The sequence below is a fragment of the Sphaerodactylus townsendi genome, linkage group LG02 (genome assembly GCF_021028975.2).
Source record: "Sphaerodactylus townsendi isolate TG3544 linkage group LG02, MPM_Stown_v2.3, whole genome shotgun sequence".
NCBI lineage: Eukaryota > Metazoa > Chordata > Lepidosauria > Squamata > Sphaerodactylidae > Sphaerodactylus > Sphaerodactylus townsendi.
The window spans coordinates 128,671,709-128,699,259 of record NC_059426.1 but is presented as its reverse complement, the minus strand read 5'-3'; the positions used below and the strand labels follow the sequence as shown (position 1 = coordinate 128,699,259).

Below are 27,551 nucleotides of genomic sequence, written 5' to 3'. Positions count from 1 at the left end.
GTGTCCCCCCCCCCAGGTTTTTTCAAGAATCTCATTATGTGCAATTCCTTTTAGAAAGGCCAGGTTGGACCTGGTGCTGAGCGAATAGCCCTGCGTGGGAGGTGCATTACTCAGCCATGCCTTATTTGGTTTGTCCTTCCCACCTCTCTCCTGTATGGATGTCCAGAGATGTCTATATAGCTGTGGAAGTCGTCCATGGCTGGCTGTGTTGCTATGCAGCTGGCAAAGGCAGGTACAGTAATAATGGACGTGCCTCTGTGGGGTCATAGCAGCATGACTGAGCAGATTCAAGCCTTTAATACCATCTTGTTGTCTTGATTTCAGAAAGCCAATACTTTTATTTGCCATGCAAGAAAAAACAAACAAATACCTGTATTGTGCCTAATTTTTGTGTGTGGGGCAAACAGTAACTTGGGAGGGGGCAGGTTTTAGACAGGGGCAGTAGTGTAAGTGAAATGGAAAGGGTTAATGCCCTCTTTCCCTCCAGTACCCATATTCTGAGCCTGACTGAGTTAAAGTAAAAAACTGTAGAAGACTCTGATAATGAATTTTCTCCTGTACCAAGTCCAGTTTGGTGTTATGCTAGTGCTTCTGAGAGCTGCTGAAGGGGAAATCATGAAATAAACACAAGCATGCACAGTACCATGCTGGATTGGTGTCTATATAAATAAACTTACCTGTGTAAAACCTTGTGTCTGTAAGAACTTCTGATATTAAAGCGGGGTTGATTTACAATTTTTGGCATTGCAGTCTGTCGACAAACTGTATTGTACCAAGCATATGACAGTGGCTCTTGAAAAACAGCATCTGTTAAGTGTCTTTTGATACTTTTTTCCAAGTATAGAAATTAAACCTTTTCAGTGCTGACGCAAGCATGGATCATAGATATTTCCTAGCAGTGGCAGCATAGATCTTTATTTCCTGTTGACTAAACTCATCATGCTGTTGCTTCTTCTTGCCATGCTGTTGCCACTGTAAAAATTCAACTTATTGGTTGGCAGTAGCTGTTGCAAAATCTGCCAAAAGATGAGCTAGAATCAAACTCTAATGTGATCAACCATCCTAAATTTCTTAGTATGATTGTCCAGAGATCATCTCTACATTTGACTCTGTATGTTTGCCCCTGATACAAAATGACAAAGTTTTAGTGCTTTTGTCAAGTAGCATATTTTAAAATTAACAATCATCAGTATTGCACAGTGAAACTGAGCAAAATTGCTAATTAATTTACATAGATATGATGACAAATCTATTTTTAATAGAAATATAGATTCTACATTAAAATTTAGTATTTGCTACTAAAATCATGTGACTTTTAATCAGTGGTGAATGAATATATTTAATATAAAATGGCAAAGTTTATTTTAAGAGTGTGACTATTGAATGGTAATCAGAGTATAGCTGTTACTGAGGCATAATCACATATGATCTTTGTGAGAAAGAAACTGCCCCAGTCCTCATTTTCTAATAAATGACAGCTTATTAAGAACATAAGAATGAGCCTGCTGGATCAGACCAGAGTCCAACTAGTCCAGCACTCTGCTACTCGCAGTGGCCCACCAGGTGCCTTTGGGAGCTCACATTCAGGATGTGAAAGCTATGGTCTTCTGCTGCTGTTGCTCCTGAGCACCTGGCCTGCTAAGGCACTTGCAACCTCAGATCAAGAAGGATCAAGATTGGTAGCCATAGATCGACTTCTCCTCCATAAATCTGTCCAATCCCCTTTTAAAGCTATCCAGGTTAGTGGCCATCACCACCTCCTGTGGAAGCATATTCCAAACACCAATCCTGCGTTGCATGAAGAAATGTTTCTTTTTATTAGTCCTAATTCTCTCCACCCCCCACAGCATTTTCAATGTAAGAGGGAAGAATTAGGACTAACAAAAGGACTAATTAATACATTTTCATCCCGTAGAATCTTAGAGATTAACAAAGGTTTTCAGAGTATAAATTTTTGAGAGTCAAAGTTCCCTTACAGCCTAATCCAGAAGAAGGGGGAGAACCTACCTCTGGAGCCAGCGTACAGGACAAACGCCCCTGCCAGGAGAGAGATATGCAAGTGAGTGGGTGGGTGCCACTTGGCTCTGTGGTACCTGACCTGGAAGCCGCCACCTTTCCCTAGCATTGCCAGTCCAAAAAGCTGCGTCAGTGTGGCTGGGGGCATTCTGGGGCAGGCCAAGGAGTAGAACTGATCTTAATTGGCTTCCACTGCTACCCCAATCCCTACACACTGACACAGCCAGCCTTGAAAGTTTGACTCTTTTTTGGTGGTATAGGTCCATTATCTCCTATGGGAGATTTGGTCTTGCTGGGGTTTGGATTTTGTTTTCAGGCTTCCCACACTGTAGAGGAGCCCTTTGGGTGCGGTGGGGTGGTACCATAGTGGTGCAGTGTCCCGCCACCAGTGGGGTCTGGGTTGGACACAAAGCTAAATGTTGTACTGCAGACCAAAATGTCTACTCTTTGTGCTGTTGATGTCTTTGCTTCTTCAATGGTACTTTGAATTTCTAAGAATCCAGAAAAGAAACTCTCATGTAGGCAGTACATGGACTTATTCTGAAAGTGGTTGATTTGTCTGATTTTGTTTGGGTTATCTGTAAAGTGTATGGACTTAGTTGCCCTTTAAATGTTCTCCCAGTATTATGGGATCAGCAGCTTCTATATGGTTAAAGTGCATTCAGGCTTGGAAAACCCAGAGGGATGCCTGGATGAGAGGCAGGAGATCCCTGACAGCTCCACAGCAATTTGAAAAGACATCCTACAGGAACCGAATATCACTATCACATTAAGTTTATAGACATGATATGTCACAGAACAAAGCTCCAAGGGATACAAGTACAGTAAAATGAGACAGCAATTTAGTTGTCAATGTTAGAAATATTAAATCAAATGAAAATATCTTGCTGATTGGGGAAGGGAATTGCTTCCCAAATTAACCAGTGAATTACTGTGTAGATCCGAGAGTTATGTACATTGATATAACAAAAGCCTTAAGCAGCAGATAAAGCTATGTTAGCTGACCATAAGCTTATTTATTTATTTTTGAAATAAATATCCTGCTTTTCTCTTCAGTGGAAATCCAAGTGGCTTCCATCTTTCTCACTTTGTTCTTCTGCAACCTGGTAAAGTACATTAGGCTGAGAAACTCCGTGATTGGCTGAAGGTTACCCAGGATTAAACTTCTATTAGTATTTTTACTTTTTTAAATTCATGTGTATATTGGGTTAACTGAAATGCTGGGTATAGGCTTACTGTTTTATATTATTTGCAACATTTATTCTGCATCTTTCTTTCCAGTGGGATCCAAAGTGCTTTATATTGTTGTCTTCTCCATTTTATCCTCACATCAATCCTCTGAGGTAGGTCAAGCTTTCCAGCATGTGACTGGATCAAGGTTACCCATTGAGCTGCCATGACAGAGTGCGGATTTGAACTTGGGTCTCCCAGATTTTAGGCCCTTTCCCCACTTAAAAAAAACGCTTAGGCAAACCGCGCTTGTTTAAATCGCTGCTTTTGAGTGCACAGTCTCACTACCCACCTCAGCTTGCCCCTCTATGAACTGCACATTCAGTGGTGATTGGCAGGGCGGGCCCCTGTTCCGATTGGCTGGGACGCCGTTGTGGGGGCGGAACTTTCATTGAAAAAAACCAAGAAATCATCAATGAAACGTAGAGGAGCACACACGTCCTCGCAAACTTGCCCAATGCCATTTTCCTTTTTTCCCCAACTGGTTTCTGATTGGCTATCACGTTGCGGAACTTGGAAGTTCCCGCTTTCCTTTTTCCTCCACTGCATTGAGAGTCCTAGCAGGCAAAGGCAAAATGCAAACTTTTGATTAGAATCTGGTGTTGCTTCTGCAGGCAGCTATGCTTGTGCACCAGCTGAATCCGTCGAAAACACATTGTTTCATCGGGTTAAATAAACAATGCAATCTCTGTCCGCGTGTGCTTGAAGCGACATGCAGACGTGGGCTTCCCTTAAAAAATGAAAGAAATGGCGAAAAAGCTGTGCGCGCATTGTGCACGCCCCGGCATGGCCTATTGGGTGGGAGGGTCCGCGTCACTATGTGCGGCGGGAAATTTGAACCCGCGGTCACCCACGGGCTTCCTCACTCCCCTGCATTCCCCAGCGCTCGGCGCGGAGTTTTCAACTTTGTTGCTGGACCATCCAGCAGTAGAAAAGATGTGCGCTGAGGAGGAAGGAGAGCGGCAGAATCGGGGTTGCTGCGTTGTCGAGGCTGAGGAAGAGGGGAATGCAGCAGGCCCCCGGATTAATTGCTGCAACTACCGCACAGTACTTGGTGAGTGGGGAAAGGCCCCTAGTTAGACACTAACCACTGAAACCACTGTACTGGCTTTCAGGTTATATGTCTGTTCTAAACACACAGAGGTAAGATATGCTTTTAGATCAAATGGCATCTCAGGCAAGGATCGTCTTCAGCCTGTTTCCCTCCATTTGTAAACCTGAAGACCTTTTTTATGCACATTGCACAACTGATGCATCATTTGCATGCATGATTTAGCTTGCCATAAGATGATTGATTTTTCTGCTAGGATCTGTAAAACTATGCCTCCCCTAAGCTTATTGATGAGGTCCTAGAAAGTTTGTAACAGACAAGTTCAGCAGGTGAACCTACCAAGTAGGATCCAGATTCTGTTGCAGGAGAGGTGATTCCCCCGGAACAAGATTTCAGGAAGAGTTTCAGGGCACCATGGTGGATGGGGAAATCATGTTCTGTGACCTGAAATTCTTGCACCCTCAGCAACATTAGTCTGGATTTGACCTACAGTGATAATGGCCGTGACTAGTCATGATATGAGTTTTAGATCTGTTCGTATGTTTGCTCTCTGTCTCAAACAGCCGCCCAAGTGCTTTGTGACTGTACAATAGCTATGGAGGCTGAGTTAGTTTCATTGCCTTCCACAGGGTAACCTATGATTGAGTCATGTAATAAAATGACTCATGGTGCTACACTCTCAAGAAAGTGTGTAAAAATGCACGCTTTGGTCCAAGCTGTATACTAAATTCCTACAGAGGGTTAGGTCAAACAGTACAGGAATGAAGACTGTAGTTGGTCTGTGCCTTGCGTGGCACTCCAGAAGTGAATTGTGGCCCTGTGCACTTGGGAACATTTTTCCTGATGACATCTCTGACTGTAAAAAGAACACAGTTGGGTAGGGGGAATTTCTGTCCAACTCATGACAGACATTAACGCCTACTTTGGGCCTTACCTCTGCAAATACATGGACTTATGAAGACTAGATGGCAAGACTTCTTTAAAAAAGACATTGTGTGTTTCAAGGACATAGGTAAAGGGGGGGGCTCTCGAGTTCAAACCCCCCCATTCATGTCCGAAGTTCTGCCCCTCCGTTTGTGGGTTTTAAAAATTTTAGTGGTTTTTTCGGTTTTTTGCCTGCAGGGGGCGCATTGTTTGGGCTAGCAGCACCAAACTTTCAGGGATTGTTTGAGGGACTCTCCTGATGATATCACCCAAATTTGGTGAGGTTTGGTTCAGGGGGTCCAAAGTTATGAACTCTTAAAAGGGGTGCCCCCATCCTCCATTGTTTCCAATGGGATCTAATAAAAGATGGCAGCTACACCTTTGAGGGTCCATAACTTTGGACACCCTGATCCAAGCTTCACCAAACCTGGAAGGTATCATCAGGAGAGTGTCTTACTGATACCACCCAGATTTTGTGAAGTTTGGTCCAGGGGGTCCTAAGCTATGGACTCCCAAAAGGGGTGCCCACATCCTCCATTGTTTCCAATGGGAGCTAATCGAAGATGGCGGCTACACCTTTGAGGGTCCATAACTTTGGACCCCCTGAACCAAACTTCACCAAACCTGGGTGGTATCATTAGGAGAGTCCCCTAAAGATACATTAAAAGTTTGGTGCTTCTAGCTTAACAATTGCACCCCTGACAACAGGCACCCCCCAAATTTCCCCAGATTCTCCTTTTAAATCCATCCCTTCGGCATGGATTTAAAGGGAGAATCTGAGGTCCTCAGTTTAGAAGAAGAGTTTGGATTTATATCCCCCCTTTCTATCCTGTAGGAGACTCAAAGGATCTTACAATCTCCTTGCCCTTCCTCCCTCACAACAAACACCCTGTGAGGGTGGGTGGGGCTGAGAGAGCTCCGAAAAGCTGTGACTAGCCCAAGGTCACCCAGGTGGCATGTGTGGGAGTGCACAGGCTAATCTGAATTCCCCAGATAAGCCTCCACAGCTCAAGTGGCAGAGCAGGGAATCAAACCTGGTTCCTCCAGATTAGAATGCACCTGCTCTTAACCACTACGCCACGTTGAAAGTGATGCTGTTTCAGGGTGGATGTTTAACTAGGGACCCCAATGTTGTTTAACTAGGGACCCCAGATTCTCCCTTTAAGGTGGATTTAAAAGGAAAATTTGGGCTTTCTAGTTTAAACACCATTGAAAGTGATGCTGTTTGGGGGTGGATTCCAGCATTACAGTGGCTGCCGGGGGGGGGGGACTCAGATTTTGCACTCGGCTCTATTTTCCCTCTATGCCTCTGCCCAGAGGGGAGGGCAGAAGGAACTGCCGGCTGCCGGCTGGGAGCCCAGCTGGTGGGGGGCGGGGGAGGGCAGGGCAGGGGAGTCTGCCATCCCCGGCCTCTGAGAGCTGCTTTTATAAGCCGTAGGCCAGGGGCAGGGCTTGGGGAGGCGTGGCCATGCCCTAGGGCTGGGTGGGGGTGTGCCCCCCCCAACCTCACCATAAAAAATCTATACCTACGTCCCTGGTGTGTTTATAATCATAATCTGACTTATTTTTGCTTAGTTTGTGATTGTCAGCTGAGGGGCATTCTGTGAGGACAGTTCTGTGGAGATGCAGAAAACGAAGATGACTATTGTGAGAATGTGCATGTGTCAAATCCAGCTTGCACTGTACTGTTTGAATACATGAAAAGTAACCTGTACCTTTTCTACACTAGATATTTCCTTTAACTCTGGCCCTTTAAATCTTCGGGGTTTGCTTTGTTGTCCTCAGTTGTCCTGGCTGTTTTTGCTGCAAGTATGGAGGTTGTTGAAGAATTCCTCACTGGATGTGCCTTTCCCCTGAATTGTTTTTCCTTTCGATTTCCACTCGCTGGAATTTTGGTGGGGAATCCTTAAATCTGCCAATATAGTCCTGCTCCTTTCCTGAGCATCACCAATATGCCACTCAAACTCCGCCTACCTATATCCTCCCTCTCTCCCAAGTTATTTTGTTTTGTTTTGTTGTTTTTTTATGATCTATCCTCATCGTGTTATTCTGTAGATTTTGCCTACATAATTACTTACAGGGCACTACAGCCTTAATTTTGCCCTGTAGGTGCTGAAAAATCTTTGGCTGGTGGTGTTTTGGTCTGCTTTGAAAAGTTGAAAAGTTGGACAAATGTTTGATAAATTGCCCCAGAGTTTGAGGTTGCCCTGAAAGGAGGTATTGCCAGCGGGCATAGGGAAAGACAGGCAACAATGTTGACAGTTCTAGCAGTCCTCTGCTCAGATGTTTATTCCCTATCTTGGAGCATACCCACATCCCTTTATTTTTCTTCCCACATTTGGTTCCATGAACAATGGATTGGAGCACATCTGAGAGGTTTTGTATTCTGCAAGGAGGACATTTGTAAACAGATTCAGATTATCGTGACTAATTTAAAATGTAAATTCCCAGAGTGGTGAAAAAGCCTCTCGGGGAAAGTAGAGGGTGTTCTGATGGTCCCTATCAATATAAGATTTTTTTTATTTGGACAATTTGGAGAGGTGGCAGATGACATGCAGCAGAGTCATGTCTGTAAATTTTACAGCCAGACACTTGGGTGGGGAAGGACAGCAGCCACCTTGAAGCCGTTACTTTTGAGCTTGCCACGAGGAAAGCTGGCCAAGAGATATATGTGCGGAAAAGGTCTTGATGAGCATGCTTGAATGGCTCCCAATCAGCCTGTGAAAAACACAGCTTCCTTCTCATGTCTCCTGAAAAATGAATCAATGCTGTGGGTGTTCTGATGGTCCCTACCAATAGAAGCTTTTTAATTTGAAGAATAACTAAAATGTACGAACATCTCAAAACTGAACTGTGAACTGATATTGAGGATTGCTGATACTATAGCTTTTCCTGTAACCCTCTGCCGACCCAGCATGAACAAAAAGATGGCTATGCAGGTCAGTGTTTCTGCCTTCATAGGTGAAGATGAACTGTTCGTGTTATTTGATTTTTAGGGTGAATAGTTAAATAGCCTGTGATGCATAGTCTCAAGTCCTAAAGCTGGCTCTGCTTGCTACAAAAAAAATTCCATTGCCTTCCATTGAAATTCCAAGCACTATTTTTTGGGATTGGAATTCTAGAGGTCAAGTAAATTGAACAGGAATATATTTAAAGAGAACAAGATTTTTTCCAACATGCTGTGTGAAATTCAATTGTAAGTTTTCATTTATCAGAGTGCTTCGTATCTACCAGTTGCTGCATGTGGACAACTGTGATCTTCATTTTCAGACTTCGTTGCATCTCTGACACTTTGGGGGGAAATGCGTTGGAGTTTACTTTTGTACATGCAGAGGGCTGAGTTGCAGCCTGAAAATAAGTTCTTATAGTTCAGTTACACCAGCTCATGCTACAGAAATCCTTTAATACAGTGCACCCAAATGTGAAAATTTTAACATACACTTATAGCACTTAATTCTTTTTTAATAACTCAAATTCTCTCATTTAGTATGTGAAATGTAATTTATTAATTAAGATATTTATACCCAATCTCTCCCTTGTTGGTTAAAGGGGTTTACAATCTCCCAAATTAAAAGCATTAAATATACAAACCACGCCCAAGAAATGACTGCAGTGTAAACCACATTGTGAATGAAATGGTCTTTCAACGCATAACTTCGTATCCTCACTTCCTCAGGGAGCCCATTCCTGAAAAATCTGATGTTGCAGAACATGTGTTAAACAAAACTGGACATAATATTTTATTTCAGAACACTGAAATTCTGGACAATTCAGAAGGTTACTCTGTCAGACTGCACAGGGAGGCCATTGAAATTCACAAACACCAGGACAACTTCAATAAGAAAGAAGAGACATTAAAAATCAGCAAAGCCTGGCTCCCAGTACTTTAAAAAATGGACTGATAACCCCACCTGCAATACAATGCACTCAACCACACCTTTGCATAGCAAGTTCCACCCTAACACTTAATGATTGGTTCCCCACCCTGGGACATGGACAATATACCCCACTAAACTTTCCCTTCTCACTTAGACAAAGTGTGAAACAGACTTTTCTCTGTGATACACCTCTGAGGATGCCAGCCACAGATGCAGGCGAAACGTTAGAAACAAAATCCACCAGACCACGGCCACACAGCCCGGAAAACCCACCAGAACCAGTTGAGTCGAGCCGTGAAAGCCTTCAACAATACAATGAATTTAAAAGTCTGTTTCACATTCTTTTATTTTCTCTTGTTAGTTAGATCATGATGGATAAAATGACTCTCAGCAAAGAAGAAAACCTCTAGCTTGTTGATAGAAACTGGAGTGTGTCAGGTTTCATAATTAGTGTAAAACTACAGACGGGAGCATGCAACATACCACCCTCTCTACCTGCTGCTTTCTTTTCTTTTTTCTTTTGAAGAAAATGTATTTGTTTGCATTAAAATAGTTCCTTCAGGTACAGTTCTTTCTTTTTCCTTCAGGTTTTTGCTCACCTCTCTTTAACCTACTTAAACTTATGGTATGAGACCTGTTCTATATGAGATTTGTTTTTCCTTTAATGATAGAATTTTCAATTATGATTGGAAAAGAATGAAAGAGGGAAAATGGATGAAAAAATAAGATTTTGGTTGCTATAGGTATAGGGCAACATATTTGCTGCTGACCGTAGTGGAGAGAGAATGCATAGGGTTGGCTACAAACTTGGACAATATTGTTGAACACTTTCATGGCCAGAACCAATGGGCTTTTGTGGATTTTCAGGACTGTGTGGCCATGGTCTGGTAGTTTTTGCTCCTAATGTTTTACCTGCATCTATGACTGCCATCTTCAGAGGTGTGTCACAATAAGATGTATTTTTCCAGTTTATGGATCTGTTGGAATATTTCATCCCCAAAGAGGGGTTCAGTATATTGTTGAAGGCTGGAAAGTTTAAAAATACATCTTACCATGTCAGACCTCTGAAGATGTCAGCCATAGATGCAGGTGAAACATTAGGAGCAAAAGCTACCAAACCACAGTCAGAAAACCCACAATAAACTTGGAAACTTAGACATATTTGTGACTTAGATATTTTCTAAGAAACAAAGCAGGAAGGTAGAAGGTAGAACGATTGAGCATATTGGTAACAAGATGCACTTGTTTCTATCTGACCCTAACAGCAAACAAGGCAAGTGTGAACACAGGTTACAAGTTTACTGTGTGGTAGGATTATCTATTATATGGTTGTATGTGGTTGGTTGTCTTGTTAACTGCAAATGTAGTGTGATTATCTATCTAATTAAAATATTTATAGGCCCACCTTTCTCCAAAACAAATAGGAAAAAAGGCAAGTAATAAAAATAACACCATAACAGCATCAAGTTGAAACCAACTTTTCGTGACCCCTCACGGGGTTTTCAGGGCAAGACATGAAAAGAGATGGTTAGTCATTGCCTCGCTCTATAAAGCAGACCTGGTTTTCATTGGTGGTTTCTCATCCAAGTGCTGATCATAGCTGCCCAATCTGTGGCTGTTAATAAATAGGGAAAGCAGCTCCCCAATTCATGCTAGAACCTTCTCTTTAAAAACACTCTTACATGTTTTTTCTTCCTGGTTTTCAGAATGTTCTGTACTGTGAAAGATTAAAAATGCTGTCATTTTTATCTGGACCTCCCCCCAAAATTTTCACTTGTGATGTTTACTTTTTTCTTTACTGAGAAACTGTACATTGTGATACATTTATGTTTGGGGCGAGTTAGCATGGTATATGTGTAAATATATTAATTAAAACTTTGGGGGTCTTTGGTCTTAGATGTAGGTTCTTTTATTTAGGACTGTTGCATAAGTGTGCACAATAGAGCAAACATTAGGGAAAAATTAAATGAAATCCACTTCAGTAAGAATACCTGCAGAGAATATAGGTGGATAATATATGCACAGCAAGGGCATGTTTGATCTTCCTATCTGTTTCTAGCTGTAAATAAAGGATCCAGTAGTAGTAATTAAAAGTTGTTACAATAATTTGAGAAATAGGTTGAAGGAATGGTTTCATTTCATAGCAACAGATCAAGTTGGTAACTAGGGATGGAATGATAGCAACCAAGGAATATTATAAAAACACAAAAATGAACACAAATACGCAGAGTTCGTGATACCTTACATAATGAACCTGAACCCTATTGGAAATGCAACAATGTTTACTAGAGCAAGTCAAAATATTGCTATTCACAAAGTATCTGTTCTATATAGCACAATAATAATGCAATGCCGCTCACACACTGCTAGGAACGCAAAACAAAATCACATGGGTACACTGCATCCCGCAGTCCAGATGAATAAACAATTTCAATAAATGGAATTGTAGTGGCCAACTTCAGAGACGTAGTGGTCAATCTCAGGCCCCTTCCAAGCAAGCAGCAATGGGTTCATGGATTCCGTTTCTGCTGCGCTGCCACTATTTACACAGCAGCTGCAGGAGCCAGTCGGAATCACTGGGATCCCGGAGGCTGAAGGAAGCATGGCTTGCACAGAAACTCTGTGTTTCTATGCTAACCATACTGCTGAGATTCCACCCGGCAATCCACCCCTATCCAAGAATCCCTCCACACCTAACTGCATGGCTTGGCAGCTGCCTATTAGAGTATCCCCTCAAATGGTGGGCTGGCTGGGGAATCCCCCATAATGGTGGAGAAAAGGAGGGATGGGGATTGAACGCTCCTACTTGCCATAGTTCACACAGGCAAGCGGGAAGCGTTTACATCCTGGGTTTAATGAAAAAACTTGCAGAATTAGCAAGTTTCATTAAATCCATTAACAGCAAGTTTTCATTAAATCCATTAACTAAATTAATAATGTGTCATGTTATACCACTAGAAAAGTTTTTAAAAATTATAGGCTGAAATCCTATCTACCATGCATTGTTTAACATAATGTATTTTTTCTCCATCTTTTTCAATACCATGTACCTGTAATCCTAGAAAAGGTTGAAGACCTTCTAGAATAATGTTGAACTACTAGTTTCATCTCATTATCTCAGCATAGTTCTCATTGGATTTCATTATCAGTTTCTGCCACTTTTGATACTTTTTATGGGGGAGATTACTTGAATTCTGCATGGCTCAGTTTTCCAGTCTGCACTGCAGTCTCTAAAACAGCTTGCTGAGAATTTAGTTTGAGGGTATTTGTTTAGTTTTTCAATGTGTACCAACCTTGGGGACTTAGACAAGTAACAGTTTAAGTACATGTAAAAACTACAAAAAAGTGAAATCAGACCGCAAAAAAATCTGACTCTAAAAGTACCCCATAAATCCAAAAAAAAAGAGCCCAAATTTCAATGTCTTACAGTGGCCCTTTCCCCACTTACTGTTTGCGGTGCGCTACTCTCAGCACGAGTCATTTCTGGCGTGGGGTCATGTTCCCCACTGCCCCATGCTCTGCGCGGGGTCATCAAAAGGTGCCGTTTTTTCAGCGCCAGAAATGACGCGCGCGGAGGGGATGCGAGAGCAGCAGAGTCGGGGCTGCTGCGTTGTCACCGCCCAGACTCGTGAGTAGCACTGCTGGACCCCGTGCTATTTGGGGAGAGTAGCGCGCAGCAAACGGTAAGTGGAGAAAGGGCCAGTATGAAAGTGGCATAGGCTTTTTTGTGCAGCTTCTTATTAGTTCCACAGGTTCTTCTTCAGGGCACTTTTTAATTATGCATTTTGGTGACTGTTGTATAGGAAGGCTCTATGGCAGCCACCAACAATGGCTCTAGATGCATCCTTGCTTTTCAGACTTTAAAAACTGCAAACAAAGATTTATTTTAATTTGATGGATTTTGATGGGACTGCAATAAGGGTCCATGGAAGTCTGACTGAATCATACTTACTTTTTAAAGAAAATCCTACTGATTTAAATGGAAGAGTCTCACAAACAAAAATGCTTGAAGGATTGTCAGATCCATGCTGGTATTTGTGTCAAATGGGTGTATTTGCTTCACTATTGTGGGAGCCAGTGAATCTGGAATGGAATGATCGTATATATTCTGTTTATATTTCATCATGCATCATATTAAAAACTTTCTCCCAAACTCATGGCTGAAAAATGATAACATGACTAACAACTGCACATTCTTCCTTCATATGATTAAATAGTCTTGCCAGAGAATTATTTCTGTTTCTATAGAAAGGCATCAATTAGCTTACGTGGGCTGTTAAAATTGTCATCCTAGGAAGGCTAGTGATCGTATCTTCCTTTGAATAATCATCAATAGAGAAGAGATGCTGATGGTGACACTTTTTACATACAAAAAAAATCAACCAACGGGAAGCAGTAATCGAGCAAAATGGGAAAGAAAGCTTTGCTTTCATTAACATTTTCCCACTATTGTGCTTTCAACAGACATTTAATGGGGAGATAAAACCTTAATGATGCTTTCTGCAATGCCTCCAATGATAGGTTTCTCCTGAGGGGGAGGGAGGGGGAGGGAGTGGAGGGACAAGAGGGGTTAGCTTTCTGTGGATTAGGGAAGGCAGCTCCGTTGGTTCTGGCAGTGAGGGGGTTGAATGACAGTCTGCAGTGCAGTAGAGTTAGCTGGGCTCCCTATATGGCTATGGATTAGCTATATGCTAATACCGATAGGGGGAAAAAAGAGCTGTGCTGAACTCGGCAAGCTGCTGCCCGTTGAGGCAATCAGAGACTGAACAGAGCTACCTCCTCCAAAGCCATGGCTGAAGGGGGTGAAGGAGGAGAAGATGAAATACAGTTCCTACGAACTGTAAGTATCTGATTGTTGTTTTTTTCTAGGTCAGGAACCAGTTTCTTTCCCCCTGTGTTTTCTTAACTGATCCTCCCGTGTTGCATTACAAAATAACATTTTCCTCAGCCTCTATCCTTTGCTTGGTTACCCAGGGAGAATTATTTGGGAAGAGGAAAATAACGCAAAAGATTCGTTCTGAAAGAGACAGGCTTTGAGCGTTCTCAGTTCCATTTCCCTTTAAACGTGTTTACTAGCTAGCTCAGTACCAGTTTGTTACAGGAAGAGAGATGTTTATTGTGTGCTCCTTCTGTTTTGAAGCATCCTTGTCAACTTCGAACTTGGGCTACTAAATACTGCATGCCTAGATACCTGACCTCTGAAACTTGGGTAGGTTACATTTCACCAACAATTAAGAGTAGCTTTGCAGGTGCAAGGATGTTAAAAATGATCAATAGGTTCTGACAAACCTTTATAGCCAGTGTACAGGCATAATGAATGTGTTGTTGTGAACAAGTGATGATTCTTGACAAATGTATTTTCTTTATGTACACTGAGAGCATATGCACCGGAGACAAATTCCTTGTGTGTCCAATCACACTTGGCCAATAAAGATTCTATTCTATTCTATTCTAAGTGTATTTCAAAAGTAAACATACTTCTCTGTCCAAAAAGTAGGCTTATTTTAAATGGATGCAGAGTTTTCTCTGACCAATTATGTTAATCGGTGTAATAACCCACAGTTCCCATGATGTTCTATAAAGAGGTTTCAAACCATTCAAGTATGAGGTTTTATGCAAACTGGCATAATTGATTTTGATTTTAGAGAGTCTGATCCACACACTAACTTTTCTGGTGTCAGGTGGACGACATCCTTTCTTTCTGTATTCTTTGAAAATCCTATGCATTGAAGTATGAATGGCAGGAACTACAGACTTTCAAATATGCTTTTTGCTTCCACTAACCCCTTGCCATTTCTCTCATTCTTTGTGTGAAACGTTAAAAAAAGAGTCTTTACAGTTTATAATACTACTTTCTACAAGGTGAGTTTCTAAAGCAGAGATGCTCACTGTCCAATTTAAGTATTTGGCACCCACCATTGCAGGTGGCTAGGGGGGGCGAAGGAGGAGAGATGGATGTGAGAGAAAGGGTGCCTGGTGCAGTTTCTGAGAACTGTGAAGTGTGATAAGTGTTGCTGGCAATTAGTTGCCACTGAGAATCTTCTGTCAAGAAATGTAATTTTAATGAAGCACCATTTTGTTCCATTATATTTCTCATGGATTTATATTATGTGGGGCCTCTTTTACTCAGATATCACACAGTTCTATGCAGTTATTGATTTCAGTGGACTAGAACTGGAGTAACTCTGCACAGAATTTTGCTACTGAAACACCTAAGTCATGGGCAGCCCTGGTTTTTTCTTTCAGCCAAAGGTCCTGCTTCTTCCAAAACTTGTCTTTGGCATGGAACTCTTCCTTATAGCCGTCCAAAATGCTTCATTTCAGAGGTTTTACTCTTTTCCCAAGCAGCAAAAAAGATGATATGTGATGAGACTGCAACCTGATTAATTGCTTGGAGTCGAAGTTCTCTTAATCTTTTACTGAACTGGTGTTTATCATATGGCATAAAGGTGAACTTGTTTTTATAAAGGGGTTCTTTTTTTCTTGCTGATGAAATAGTGCCTAACAATAGACTTACTGCTCCTTGTGTTGACCCAATACTAACTGTTTTTTGCATCACCAGTTCTCATCCCAAAGTACACAAAACAAAACAAAATTGTCCTCTCATCTCCTCTCACCATTCAGTCCAAGAAAGGTATCCATTACTAAAACCCTTCCCTGAATTCTATAGATGAAAAGGACTTGTATTATTAGCCTTTTACAAAGTTCAGTGGTAGGGGTCATAAATTCTTAAGATTAACTACACTTTCTGTTGGACTAACTACTAGCCCAAATCCTGTCCCAATCTATAGAAGCCTCTTTTCTTAAAGCATTTATAGTTTCTTATGAGAGACACAACTCTAGTCTGAGACTGGCATACATTATTGCTTCTTTTACAAACATGCTGAGGGCTAGATTTCATAGTACTAGGCTTAGAACAAATGAGATGTAGTTGTAAAAAATCATCTATATAATAGGATTTCCCATTGAGTGTGCTACTTCATGTGTGTGAGAGATGTTCCGTTTGGCCCCATACTTTTTATGAGCAATTAGATATCCTCCTGTATTAGTAAAATCCATGTGAGGAAGAAAATCTGATTTTTGCCCCATTTTCACACCTATTTTAAAATTCTTTTTAAAGCTACTGCAATTTATTTTAATTGTATTTTCTAAATGCTAGTTGTACTTGTGCTTGTGTCTACACATTTCTAATTTATTACCCACATTATGATTATAATTTCAGGGTTTTAGGATCTGTTTTGGAATTTATTCACACCATTCAGATTGTTCAGTCTGAGTTGCAGTACCAAATCTGATGTATATAGAAAAGAAATCCAAAATTCCTATATACCTTGCTGACTACTTTAGACCATTTTTGCAATGGTTAATTTCTTAAATGAAAGGTGATAGGATTCAAACTTGGCTGGTCTCACATCCTCTTCTTAAGACTGGCCCATAACATTTTGTTGTTCCCCAATGATCCTACAACTGCCCTTCAGGATTCCTTGCAATATGGGTGAAGAGGTTCCTCTATTGAATTGAACACAATGCCATCCTTTATGCAAGAAATTCTGAATTTGAATTGCATTTTATTTCAGCGCCCTAGGGACGGTAAAAACACTGTCCCTGGGGTGCTGTTCACACAGCTGCCACTGCTGCAACACCCCCCCCCCCCAATGGCTCAAAAATGCTGTTTTCAAAATACGTTGCACACCGTTTCTGCTCGGAGGCAAAAGCTGATGTCCACCAGCATAATTAATGCCAGTGGAGGCACGAGACCATTCGCATGGCCTCATGCAGGCGGCGACGAAGCTGCTGCGCATCACAGAGACGGCTCTGCATGGAGCTGCCTCCGATCTCCATGTATTGTTTACCTTGTCTTCCCTCCAAGGCTCCAGAGGGAGGAAGCAACATGCCCACATTGTCCTCTGACCCTTTGGAGCCTCGGAGGGAAGACAAGGTAAGCAGCACATGCAAACAGGCAGCGCCTGAAAGTGACGCTCTCACACTGGTGCCCTTCGCACCACACTGATGGGAAGACACCGCTTAAAAAACCCAGCATTTTTGCGCTGTTTGAAGGGGGTGAATATGGCTCTGAAGCGGCAGCTGTGTGAACAGTGCCCCAGGGATGGTGTTTTTACCATCCCTAGGGCACTGTTTTTGGGCCATGCAGAAGTGGCCCATGAGTGTGTTTTTTTGAAAAGCAGCGTCTTCCTGCCAGTGTGTTGTGAAGGGCACTGGCGTGAGAGCGCCGCTTTCAGGGACTGCCTGTTTGCCTTGTCTTTCCACTGTAACCTTGTCTTCCCTCTGAGGCTCTAGAGGGAGAAGGGACACATCCATGCTGCTCTCTGCCCCTGTGGGTCAGAGGGCAGCATGAGCTTTATATCACCTCACTCACTAAGAACCACCTCGGAAAAGACAAGGTAAACAAATGCTCTGTCACAGACCGGAGGCGGCCTCTGCTTGATGCCTCAGCAGCTTCAACGCTGCCTGCACTAAACTGTGCGAATGGTCTCATGCCTCCACTGGCATTAATTATGCTGGTGGACAGCTACTTCTACCGCCATGCAAAAATGTCCATAGAGTTGAGCCAACTGTTCCACTGTCTTGGAAACCTCTATTTCTAATTTCAAATATATGAGGAATGACTTAAGCTTTTTGTGATGAGGCAATGCTAGTCTCTTCATCTGGCATCATCGGGAGCAGCAGTGGCATAGTGGTTAAGAGCAGGTGTACTGTAATCTGGAGATTCCCTGCTCTGCTGCCTGAGCTGTGGAGTCTTATCTGGGGAATTCAGATTAGCCTGTACATTCCAACACACACCAGCTGGGTGACCTTGGGCTAGTCACAGTTCTTCTGAGCTCTCTCAGCCCCACCTACCTCACAGAGTGTTTGTTGTGAGGGGGGAAAGGTAAGGAGTTTGTAAGTCCCTTTGAGTCCCCTATAGGAGAGAAGCGGGGGATATAAATCCAACCCTTCTTCTTCTTCATTGTAAACAACAATAATAACCTGTACTGCAATTTAGAATGTTCAGAACATGTCCTATATGTTATATAAACAATCCTTGCTTATATAGAACCTTATCATAAAGGACATTATTGATCTCTTATTACAGGTAAAACTCTGAGATTGAGAGATAGGGACTTGCTCTGCCCACCAGGTGAGTTCATGGCAGAGGTGGGATCTATATCAGAGACTTGCTGTCCAAACATTAAACTACTTTAGGTTTTCAAAACAGACAGTACAGGTAAAGTTGCTTCTACAGGTATCCTACTCTCCTTGGCTTCCATACTGCAGTGCAGGAGCATTCACATGACTTTGTCCTCTATGTGTCCTGCTTCCATGTTTTCCCCCTTTACTGCAATCTTTCTTAAAGCTGGTTTGTTTTGATCTTTTTGGAAGGATTGCAATCAAAGCTCATTTGCATGCTGTGTGCCGGATAAGGCATGCATGGTTGCAGGTCCTGCCCAAATCAACAGCATTATTTTTGAAAATGCTCCCCTGCCCCAACAACATCAGATGGCTGTTTGGGCATTGATATTTTAATGTAATTGTTATATAATCACTAATGATCTGTTTCCTCACCTACCAATTATTTGAGCATTTTGGAATAAACATCTGAGGTTTCAGGGCAAGGCTGGGATCCCGTAACCCCTTTAGCTTAGAACAAAGATCCATTAAATTGGTGGGACATTTTCACTTTTGGTAGCCAAGGCATGTTAGTCTCTAGTGACCTCACTTACTTCATTGTTGTGAGGTTTATGTCACTCTTTTGCCCTCTTTGAAGAGATAAATGATCCAAAACCAAGAATAAATGGATCATGGTCCAGTCTTTCAATGGGCTTCTAGTGTGGGACTTAATCATTGCATTTGCATTAATATTTCATATTTTAAAATTTGCTCATATCTCCTCCTTATATATTAAACGTTAGAAATGAGAAGGCACAGACACACTCACACACATATACACACATATATATACATAGACACACGTATATACACACACTGTGTATTTTGTTATTCTCTCAGCTGTGAGCATCTGTTTCATAACTGTGTTGAAATATTTACAAATTATAATAATCAGAAGCTAAATTTGGGCCAATCTGATACTAGCCAGGAATAAACTCATTTCTGGATCTTGATTTTATCCTGTGGAAGTTAAATTGATTTTATTGAAATTTGTTTGTGTATAAGGGCTGGACAGGACTCCCACTGCTAAGGATGGGACCTGGTAAGCATAGAGTGGCCTGTCTTTGTTAATAACGGTAGAAGCCAAAACGCAATCTTTTTGGTCATGTAGGGGCACAAAATCGGCCTCTGTACACCTCTGCCAAAACTAATTTGCATGACTGCACCATTAGATAGTGGCCAGTAACTTTAGGGTGAAGGTGGTAGTTGGGCTTCTGTATGCTGCTTCTTTTGGCCACAGTGACTTAAGGTAACAATGTAGAATCTTCATCACCAGCATTAGAGGCAGCAGGAATAAGCCTGTGTTTCTTGAAGGTTGCCACGATACAGTGATTGGAGACCATAGTTTTGCTTCCAGGTGGTTGAGTTTAGGATTGTATTATCTGTCAAACACATTGTACGTTTACCTTTTTTCCTGTTCAGACCATTTTTCCAGCCATCTCTTCTAAACATGAAGTCATTACTTGAATCCGAGAGTATGCATGTAGCACCATAAAAAAAATTCAGCATAATTATATTGTAAAAGAACCTTTGATTCAAGAAGTGAAGTTAATGCACACACAGAGACACAAACATATACAGTGAAAGTGAAATCTGACAAAAAATTGCCCAATGTGAGATGTGAGATAATGGCTACACTAGTAATTAGTGTGTAGATTTGTGGGTAATATATGGGGAGGACAATATTTAAACTTTGCAGGGTTACACAGTAATCAAAATGCTATTCTGTTGCTAGTAAATTCCAAACAGACAACAAACACATTTTGTATGTAAGAAAAGGTATGTGTGTGTAGGTTGAAACAGTTTGTTCTTCTGTGCCTATAATTGCAAGCAGAAATTCAGCAGGTGAATTATTTCCCATCACTACATTTGTATGCCAAGTAAAGTTTCATATGCTTTTCTTGGCACACAAAAGTAGTGATTGCGATCATTATCCAATTGTTAAAAGTTCAGAAGGTTTACTTCATTCTTCAGTGTTGGTAGCCATAATAGAAGAATATGATCAAGGTCTATAAGACTATATATTGTGTAGAACTAATGATTAGTGGAAAAGAAATTATGTAGTCCTTTTCAGCATAGAAAAATGCAGGATTATTTTCTGAAATAAGTGGGAAGTAGTTTTAAGCTGAAACAGTAGGAAATGCAATTTCAGACAATACATAAAAACTATGAAATTAATTTTCACTGTATGGTAGGGAACCATGATGCACTGTGCTGTGAATGTTTTAGAAAGAATTAGATGTAAAGCTGATATGTGAAGATAGTTAGAAACCTGACTTCTAAATCCAGACAGAGATACTGTATCTTTGATTTTGTAGGAACAAAGAACAAATATTGTCAGTTTGTCCTACTGGTGATCTTCCCTGAGGCATCTCACTGGCCGTTGTTGGAGAAAGAATGTGCTTGTGGAATTCCAGTAATCATTTTAGGAAAAAATGGTGACATGACTTGGTACTGTGCAATGCATAATTGCAACAGACAGTTGTGCTCATGAAACGACTGCATGTGCAAATAATAGCTTTAAATGCGTGTGAAACATAAAATCTTGTTTTTTAAAAATGTGTATGTATAATACAATCTGAGTGTTTAGGGACATTTAGAAATATTCAGGATGTTGAAGACAGCTTAGGAAATTTAGCTCTTGTTTTGGCTGTTGTGGGTTTTCTGGGCAATGTGGCCACGGTCTGGTAGTTTTTTCTCATAACATTTCACTCGCATCTATAGTTGGTAAACGTTAGGAGCAAATACAGCCATATAGCCTGTAAAATCCACAACAGCCAGTTGATTCCAGCTGTGAAAGTCTTCAACAAAACTTTGTTCCAGTTTTCTCCAGTTTCCTCTGTTAATATGGCTTGTGCTCTAATATTGTGGGTTTTAATCGTAAGCTGTCTTGAGCAGAGCTTTGAAGAGGTAGCATGGAAATATCTCAAATAAATAAATAAATTCAATGCAAGGTAAACATTCAAGCTTGCTCTGGAAGTACACCATCTTCACAAGAGATCATATACTCATAATTTTTCAGTGTTAAAATTCACAAAAACAAAAAGTTGCTAAACTCAACTCACTCTTCAACCTTAATACTACAACATTAAGGTTTAAAGGAAGAAATATGAAGAGAGGATGGGGAGGGAGAGAAGGACCAATGAAGAAAAGTAAGGCAAAAGGAGCAGCAGTGGCGTAGGAGGTTAAGAGCTTGTGTATCTAATCTGGAGGAACCCGGTTTGATTCCCAGCTCTGCCGCCTGAGCTGTGGAGGCTTATCTGGGGAATTCAGATTAGTCTGTACACTCCCACACACGCCAGCTGGGTGACCTTGGGCTAGTCACAGCTTCTCGGAGCTCTCTCAGCCCCACCCACCTCACAGGGTGTTTGTTGTGAGGGGGGAAGGGCAAGGAGATTGTAAGCCCCTTTGAGTCTCCTGCAGGAGAGAAAGGGGGGATATAAATCCAAACTCTTCTTCTTCTTCAAATACTATACCATTACTATTTACTTTTGCTGGGAGGCTAACCACATCATACTTTCACCCGTATCTTGCCTGTTAAATGCTATCTGTTCTTTGACTGTTAAATCAAGCATATCTTCTTTCCATATTTCTGTTTGTAGAGATAACTTCACCTTTCATTTTGAAGTACTAGACATTTAGCTACATTGGTTGCCAATCTGAAGAGGATAAGGAGGAAAGGCATGGAGGTCAAATAAGCATACAAACACCCACTTGTTGGCAAAATTTGCTGACCACAACTTATTTACTGAGGTGAAGAAGCAGAGCAGCATGGGAATTCATCCTAGCATTCAACTACCTGCTTGCCCACCCGATAAAACACCTCACTGCTCGGGGTGGGGGAACTGTGGAGTGGCAAGTTACTGGGAACCAAGTGGGCACTGGTCTCTAAATGATATTCCACTTGCCACATGGGGAGGGTGTAGGTTAGCTGTCTGTCTGTACAGAGTATGCTGCTTAATATGGCCACAACCCTCATCAATGGGCTCTCATTAGTGAGCTCTCAGAAAAGATCTGTCTTGATGCCTAACCCATAAGCTGTTACAAAGAAAACATAAGACACTGTGTGCAACAGAAAGTTAACCAAATTATCTTCAAGTAAACACAGGGCAGGTGGGTGGGGAAGCAACCACCAGCGGAACCCACTGGCTGCCCTTTATGGTCCCTCAGGTCCATGGCTCAACCCCCTGCCTGCCTGACATGGCATACAGCAAACCCAATATGACCAAATAAACAAAAACTGTGTCAACAATAAAGAAAAGATTTCTTATAGCATAATTATACTGTTATTGCGTGCAGATGGTGTAGACCCTTCCCCGGCAAATAAAAAGACAACAAGGACTTGGAAATAGATTGGGCTGCAGCCCAATTTATTAATTAACAAACAACACTCAAGAAGCTGGGAGACAAATGGATCACAACATCAGCATGTCAGCACCGTTGCTGACCCGACCATGCTGTCCCCAATCCCTATTGGGGCATTGGCAGGAAGCCAGGAGCCACCAGGGTGGATACCCTTGGTGTCAATCCTTCCTGCTGGGGTGGCAGGCACCAGCTAAGCCCACCGGCTTGCTTACCGGCCCACCCCACCTCCAGGCCCTTCCTTAAGGGCACCAACCATGGAGAAGACCGGCCGCCCGGCTCGGCTTCTCCCCACAGATGTTGCAATTCCGTTGCCAACCTGCCGGGCTACGACAGGTATAACAATAAAACCATATATAACATGTCAACCATTAACAATTGTAACTAGGGAGGGTGGGTGGGTCACGTCGCTCTTGAGCCTCGGCTAGCCAAGAAGGCCGAGGCTCGGGGCGTGGCGCTTATAAACACTCTGCTGTTCCCGCCTTTGCAGCTCGGGCCAATCGTTGCAGCTCCCTGCAACTGCGCCCTCAGAGCTGGCTGTCCCATCCCTTTTGCCTCATGCTGCTCACCTCTGCTGCAATGGCTGCCACCGGTGACTCGATGGCTGCTATTTATTGTTACAAGCCAGATACAAGGAAAAATTATAAGCCAGAGGTAAATCAAAAAATAAACTGCTTCAAGACAGAGTTTTGAAAGTCCTTATAAAGGTAAATCTCAAGTTAAAGTCCACAATAAATTTCAAAAGCAAAATCTTTTGAAGCTTCACAGTATTGAAATCAAAATCTTTTTAATCTTTTCAATATGGAGTTTAAAGTTGGTGTATGTTGTATGAAGAGGGAATGAGCTTCCAATTCAGTGCAGCAGCTGTTGTAAATACAAGCAGAATGGCAAAGCAAAAACTTTTTTTAGCTCCACAGTGCTGAGTTTACAGTTGCTATAGGCTGTGTTATCAGGGCATAAACCTTCAATCAGCACAACTTTTGATTTGGTGTAAGATGTCAAGATCTAGTGCTACAATATGAATTGGAGTGATGATTCTAAAATATAGTTGAACATTTTTAAAATATCCTGCTGAAAAGGTATTAAGATAGGAATATCATTGGAGCATATGTTAATATTGGCCCCTTCCACACATGCAGAATAATGCACTTTCAAACCACCTTCAGTGCACTTTGCAGCTGGATTTTACTGTGCAGAATAGCAAAATCCACTCGCAAACAACTGTGAAAGTGGGCTGAAAGCGCATTATTCTGCATGTGCGGAAAGGGCCATTCATCCTGTTGACCTGCAACTCTGATAAGTATTTTGCTTTGTCATTCCTGGTCTGAAGAATCTATGTGGAGTCCAAGAATCTTCATTTTATTTGTTTGTTTGTTTGTTTGTTCAATTTATAAACCGCCCTCCCCCTAGGGGCTCAGGGCGGTTCACAACAATTAAATACATTAAAAACATGAACAGCTAAAACATTCCACCCTCACAAAGTTAAAAGAACCATAATTTGTTGATGGCGTCAGAAAGAAATTATTTCTCCCCCTCTCCTTCTCTTCCTTGCGTCCATGGGAGGCAAGATGTTATAGTGAAATTCAATGTTACCCCGGCTGGCCATATATGGTATATATTATTTTCTAATCTAACATAACTTCATATAACTACAAACATGGTAGACCAGCCACCCTACATGGAAAGAAAATGGGAAGATACATAGTGTCAATCTTTATCCCCCATAGAATTACCATTAACCCATATAGTGGCACCCCCTACAGGGGTGGAGCGGTTAATAAATCCAAATAATAAATAAATAAATAAAAGAATAAGTAAACATCAGAATAAAAGAATAAAGAATAAATAGCAAAGAAAAACTAGTTGACTTTCCATCTCACTACTATCTTGTGTATAATATTACTAAAAAAGCTTTTGCATTTAATGTATTGTCGAAGGCTTTCACGGCCGGAATCACTTGGGTGCTGTGTGGTTTCCGGGCTGTATGGCCGTGTTCTAGCAGCATTCTCTCCTGACATTTCGCCTGCATCTGTGGCTGGCATCTTCAGAGGATCTTCAGAGAGATCCTCTGGAGATGCCAGCCACAGATGCAGGTGAAACGTCAGGAGAGAATGCTGCTAGAACACGGCCATACAGCCCGGAAACCACACAGCACCCAAACTTTTGCATTTAAACCAACTATTCTTAATTCTCCCTCCTCCCTCCTTATGAAAGTTAACTCCATGAGTATTTACTAACTTATACAGAACTAGATTTTACCTAAATCTTTTTCTTTCTCCTTTCGACAGTTACAAGTCCCTGTAATAAATTGCATATTCTTGAGTTGCAGTCTAAGGTACAAGGAGGATTACATAGTAGTTTCAGGATTTAGTTCCAATGAGAAGTAATTAACTGCATTTAATGTTTAGCACGTCAAGTGCAAATTCAGGACTCAGACAAAGCAAGATAAGGACATCAATACTGATGCCTTTCTAAATGATTCCATGGAGATAAAATATTAATTTGGAGATCCTGATGCTGCTAAAGAATCTAGTCCAAATTTGGCCTGAAGCCAATGTCTGAATTACAAGTATTGCCAAAAATTAGAAGAGGGTATTTTTTCTTAAAGATTGCCAAGGGATTTAGGGCTGTCTATGGTCTAGTAGCTGTGTTTTGTGATGCTGTGAATTACTGCATAGACCCATTTGATGATCAAACTTACTGTGTTTGCAGTTAGTCCTCAGTTGTGAGCCCAATCGCTTGGTCTGTTCGGTTTGTGTCAAGCACTGCAAATGCCTGCTTAACCAGTTCGCATCAGGTATTCTTAAAACTGTGGATGCACAAGGACACTGCTGATTCAAACTGATAAGCAGCCATTAGCATCACTGAGGACTACTTCATCTAAAGGTAGGATTTTATTGAGGCATAATATTTATTGGTGGCTTATTAACTTATGAGCAGAACAGTTATGCAGCAAGGACAGGGAAGTAGTAGACCTTGGTTGGGCTGTGTGAGAACCTGCATGCACAAAAAAGCCTATTCTGCTGAACAGCATGGACAGTGTTAGCAACCTACTAAACACCCACAAACAGATCTACAAACTATCAAAGTAATCACTGAAAAATCATGTCTCTGTTCTCAACTGGCAACAAGGCATGAATCAAACCAGCAGGTATTTGAGCATCTCTAGCTGAGATCAGCAAAAGAGACCTTGATTGGTCCCAAAAAGATCAGGAGCCCAGTGGCACCTTAAAAGCTAACAATATTTATTCTAGCCAAAAGCTTTTGTGAATTGGAACCATTAGTCCAGATTTTCTGAAGTATCATTACCCCCAGATAAGGACAGGTTGGCTGCAGTGGAGCTGCCCAACACTTCCCACAGATTACAGGAAATGGCTACAATGACTTTCCCTCAGCAATGTCATCAGTGATGGCCAGCCAATGAAGGAGTCCTCCTGACTGGAAGAAATAGTTACCCTGCAGAGGTGCCTCAGAGGGAGCTACTGGATAATCCCACTCAAGAGACTCAGGCAAGGCAGCAAGTGTTGGGGTAGGACAGGGGTGATGCCAGGGTCTACCAAGGACAGGCAAGAAGGGCGGCCAGTAATGAAGGAGCAGGGAACAATGGGAAGCCCGAGTACAGCAGAATCCTGGGATTGACTGGAAGGCCTAGCTGAAGGGGTTGGGGGGAAAAGTGGGATTGGTGTAGGCAGTGGTGGGATTAAAATAATTTAACAACTGGTTGTATACAAGCACCATTTTAACAACTGGTTCTGCCGAAGTGGTACAAACCTGCTGAATCCCACCACTGGGTGTAGGCCTAGAGGAAGGGACTACTGGTCTTTAAAATGAAGATAGGTCAAGGAGGAAGGAGTAGGACTTCTTTCTGTTAAGAGGGAAGTCTACCTCCCACCCCCATCAAGATGGGAAAGATCTCTCCCATTTCTGAGGCCAACTGGATTGACCCTAGTGGGGACAAGACAACTGATCGTGATGAAGTGCATACAGAGGAGCCTGAACATCATGCTTATTAATTTTGGTGTCCTGTCTGCAAAATCAGTCATACCATTTTCAGATGAAGATTAAGAGGTAGAATATGACTGTTTGGCTTCTCTTGTGCATCTGTCATAAGCCCTGAAAAATATAGACTTGCCTGAAAGTGTGTATATGATGTTTGTTTGTGATGTATTGAACAGGAAACAATGAAATCCTCCAATTATCATAGAAATATCTATTATGTAGCAACTAGTTCACTAGTTGTGGCTATTATTGGACAAGTACATTCCCTTCTGTAATTTCCAGTTTCTAGTATCTTTAATTTAAAGTTTCGTAAGAAACTGGGCTGTTCTTGCATATACAACACTGGTGGATTCTGCGCAGCATAAATATAACATCTTTAGGATGTTATAAGAAGAGCTGGTTGTGGTTTTTTCGGGGTAACTGCCATGGTTGTGGTTTTACTCTCACTTCACTGTGGTCATCTTGCTTTCCTCCTGGCAGCTGTCTTGGTTCCTGAATGAAAATGTCAAGACCACAGAGAAGGATGGAAGGTGTCGGAAATAACAGGCTATTTACTTACATTGCCTAGTATCACAGAGGCCTGTATCACAGGGAGTTTGCAGTTTATTTGTTCTTCAGTCCCTTCAATGGCTCTGGTTTCAAGGTGGGAACCAGAAGCCTCACTTGGCACGATCATGTCCTGAAACTTGGAATGGGGGCCACATTGGAGATTGATGCTCAGAATAGCCATAGACTGCATGTCAAAGGACCTCATATAGCTCCTAAGCCACTGAATATCACTTCTGTAAAGCCTTGGAAGCCCTTTGGGTTTCACACTTTGTCATGTTCTGCTTTAGCTTCTCTAATTCCTTATATTTTCTCATCTTCTCTCTTCTATCAAAAGAATGCACTTGGCTGAAGTTGACTACTTTCTCATTGTGCTA

The 27,551-nt window shown here is 41.8% G+C and overlaps 1 protein-coding gene across 1 annotated transcript in view; it reads left to right on the top strand.

Annotated features, from left to right (window-relative positions):
* The first annotated feature begins 13,766 nt into the window (after positions 1–13,766).
* Positions 13,767–27,551, top strand: part of RYR3 (ryanodine receptor 3) — a 372,359-nt gene continuing 358,574 nt past the window's right edge. The window contains exon 1 of the mRNA XM_048484286.1: positions 13,767–13,939. Within this exon, the coding sequence (XP_048340243.1) occupies positions 13,889–13,939 (51 nt within the window). The 5' untranslated portion in view covers positions 13,767–13,888. The remainder of the gene's footprint in view (positions 13,940–27,551) is intronic.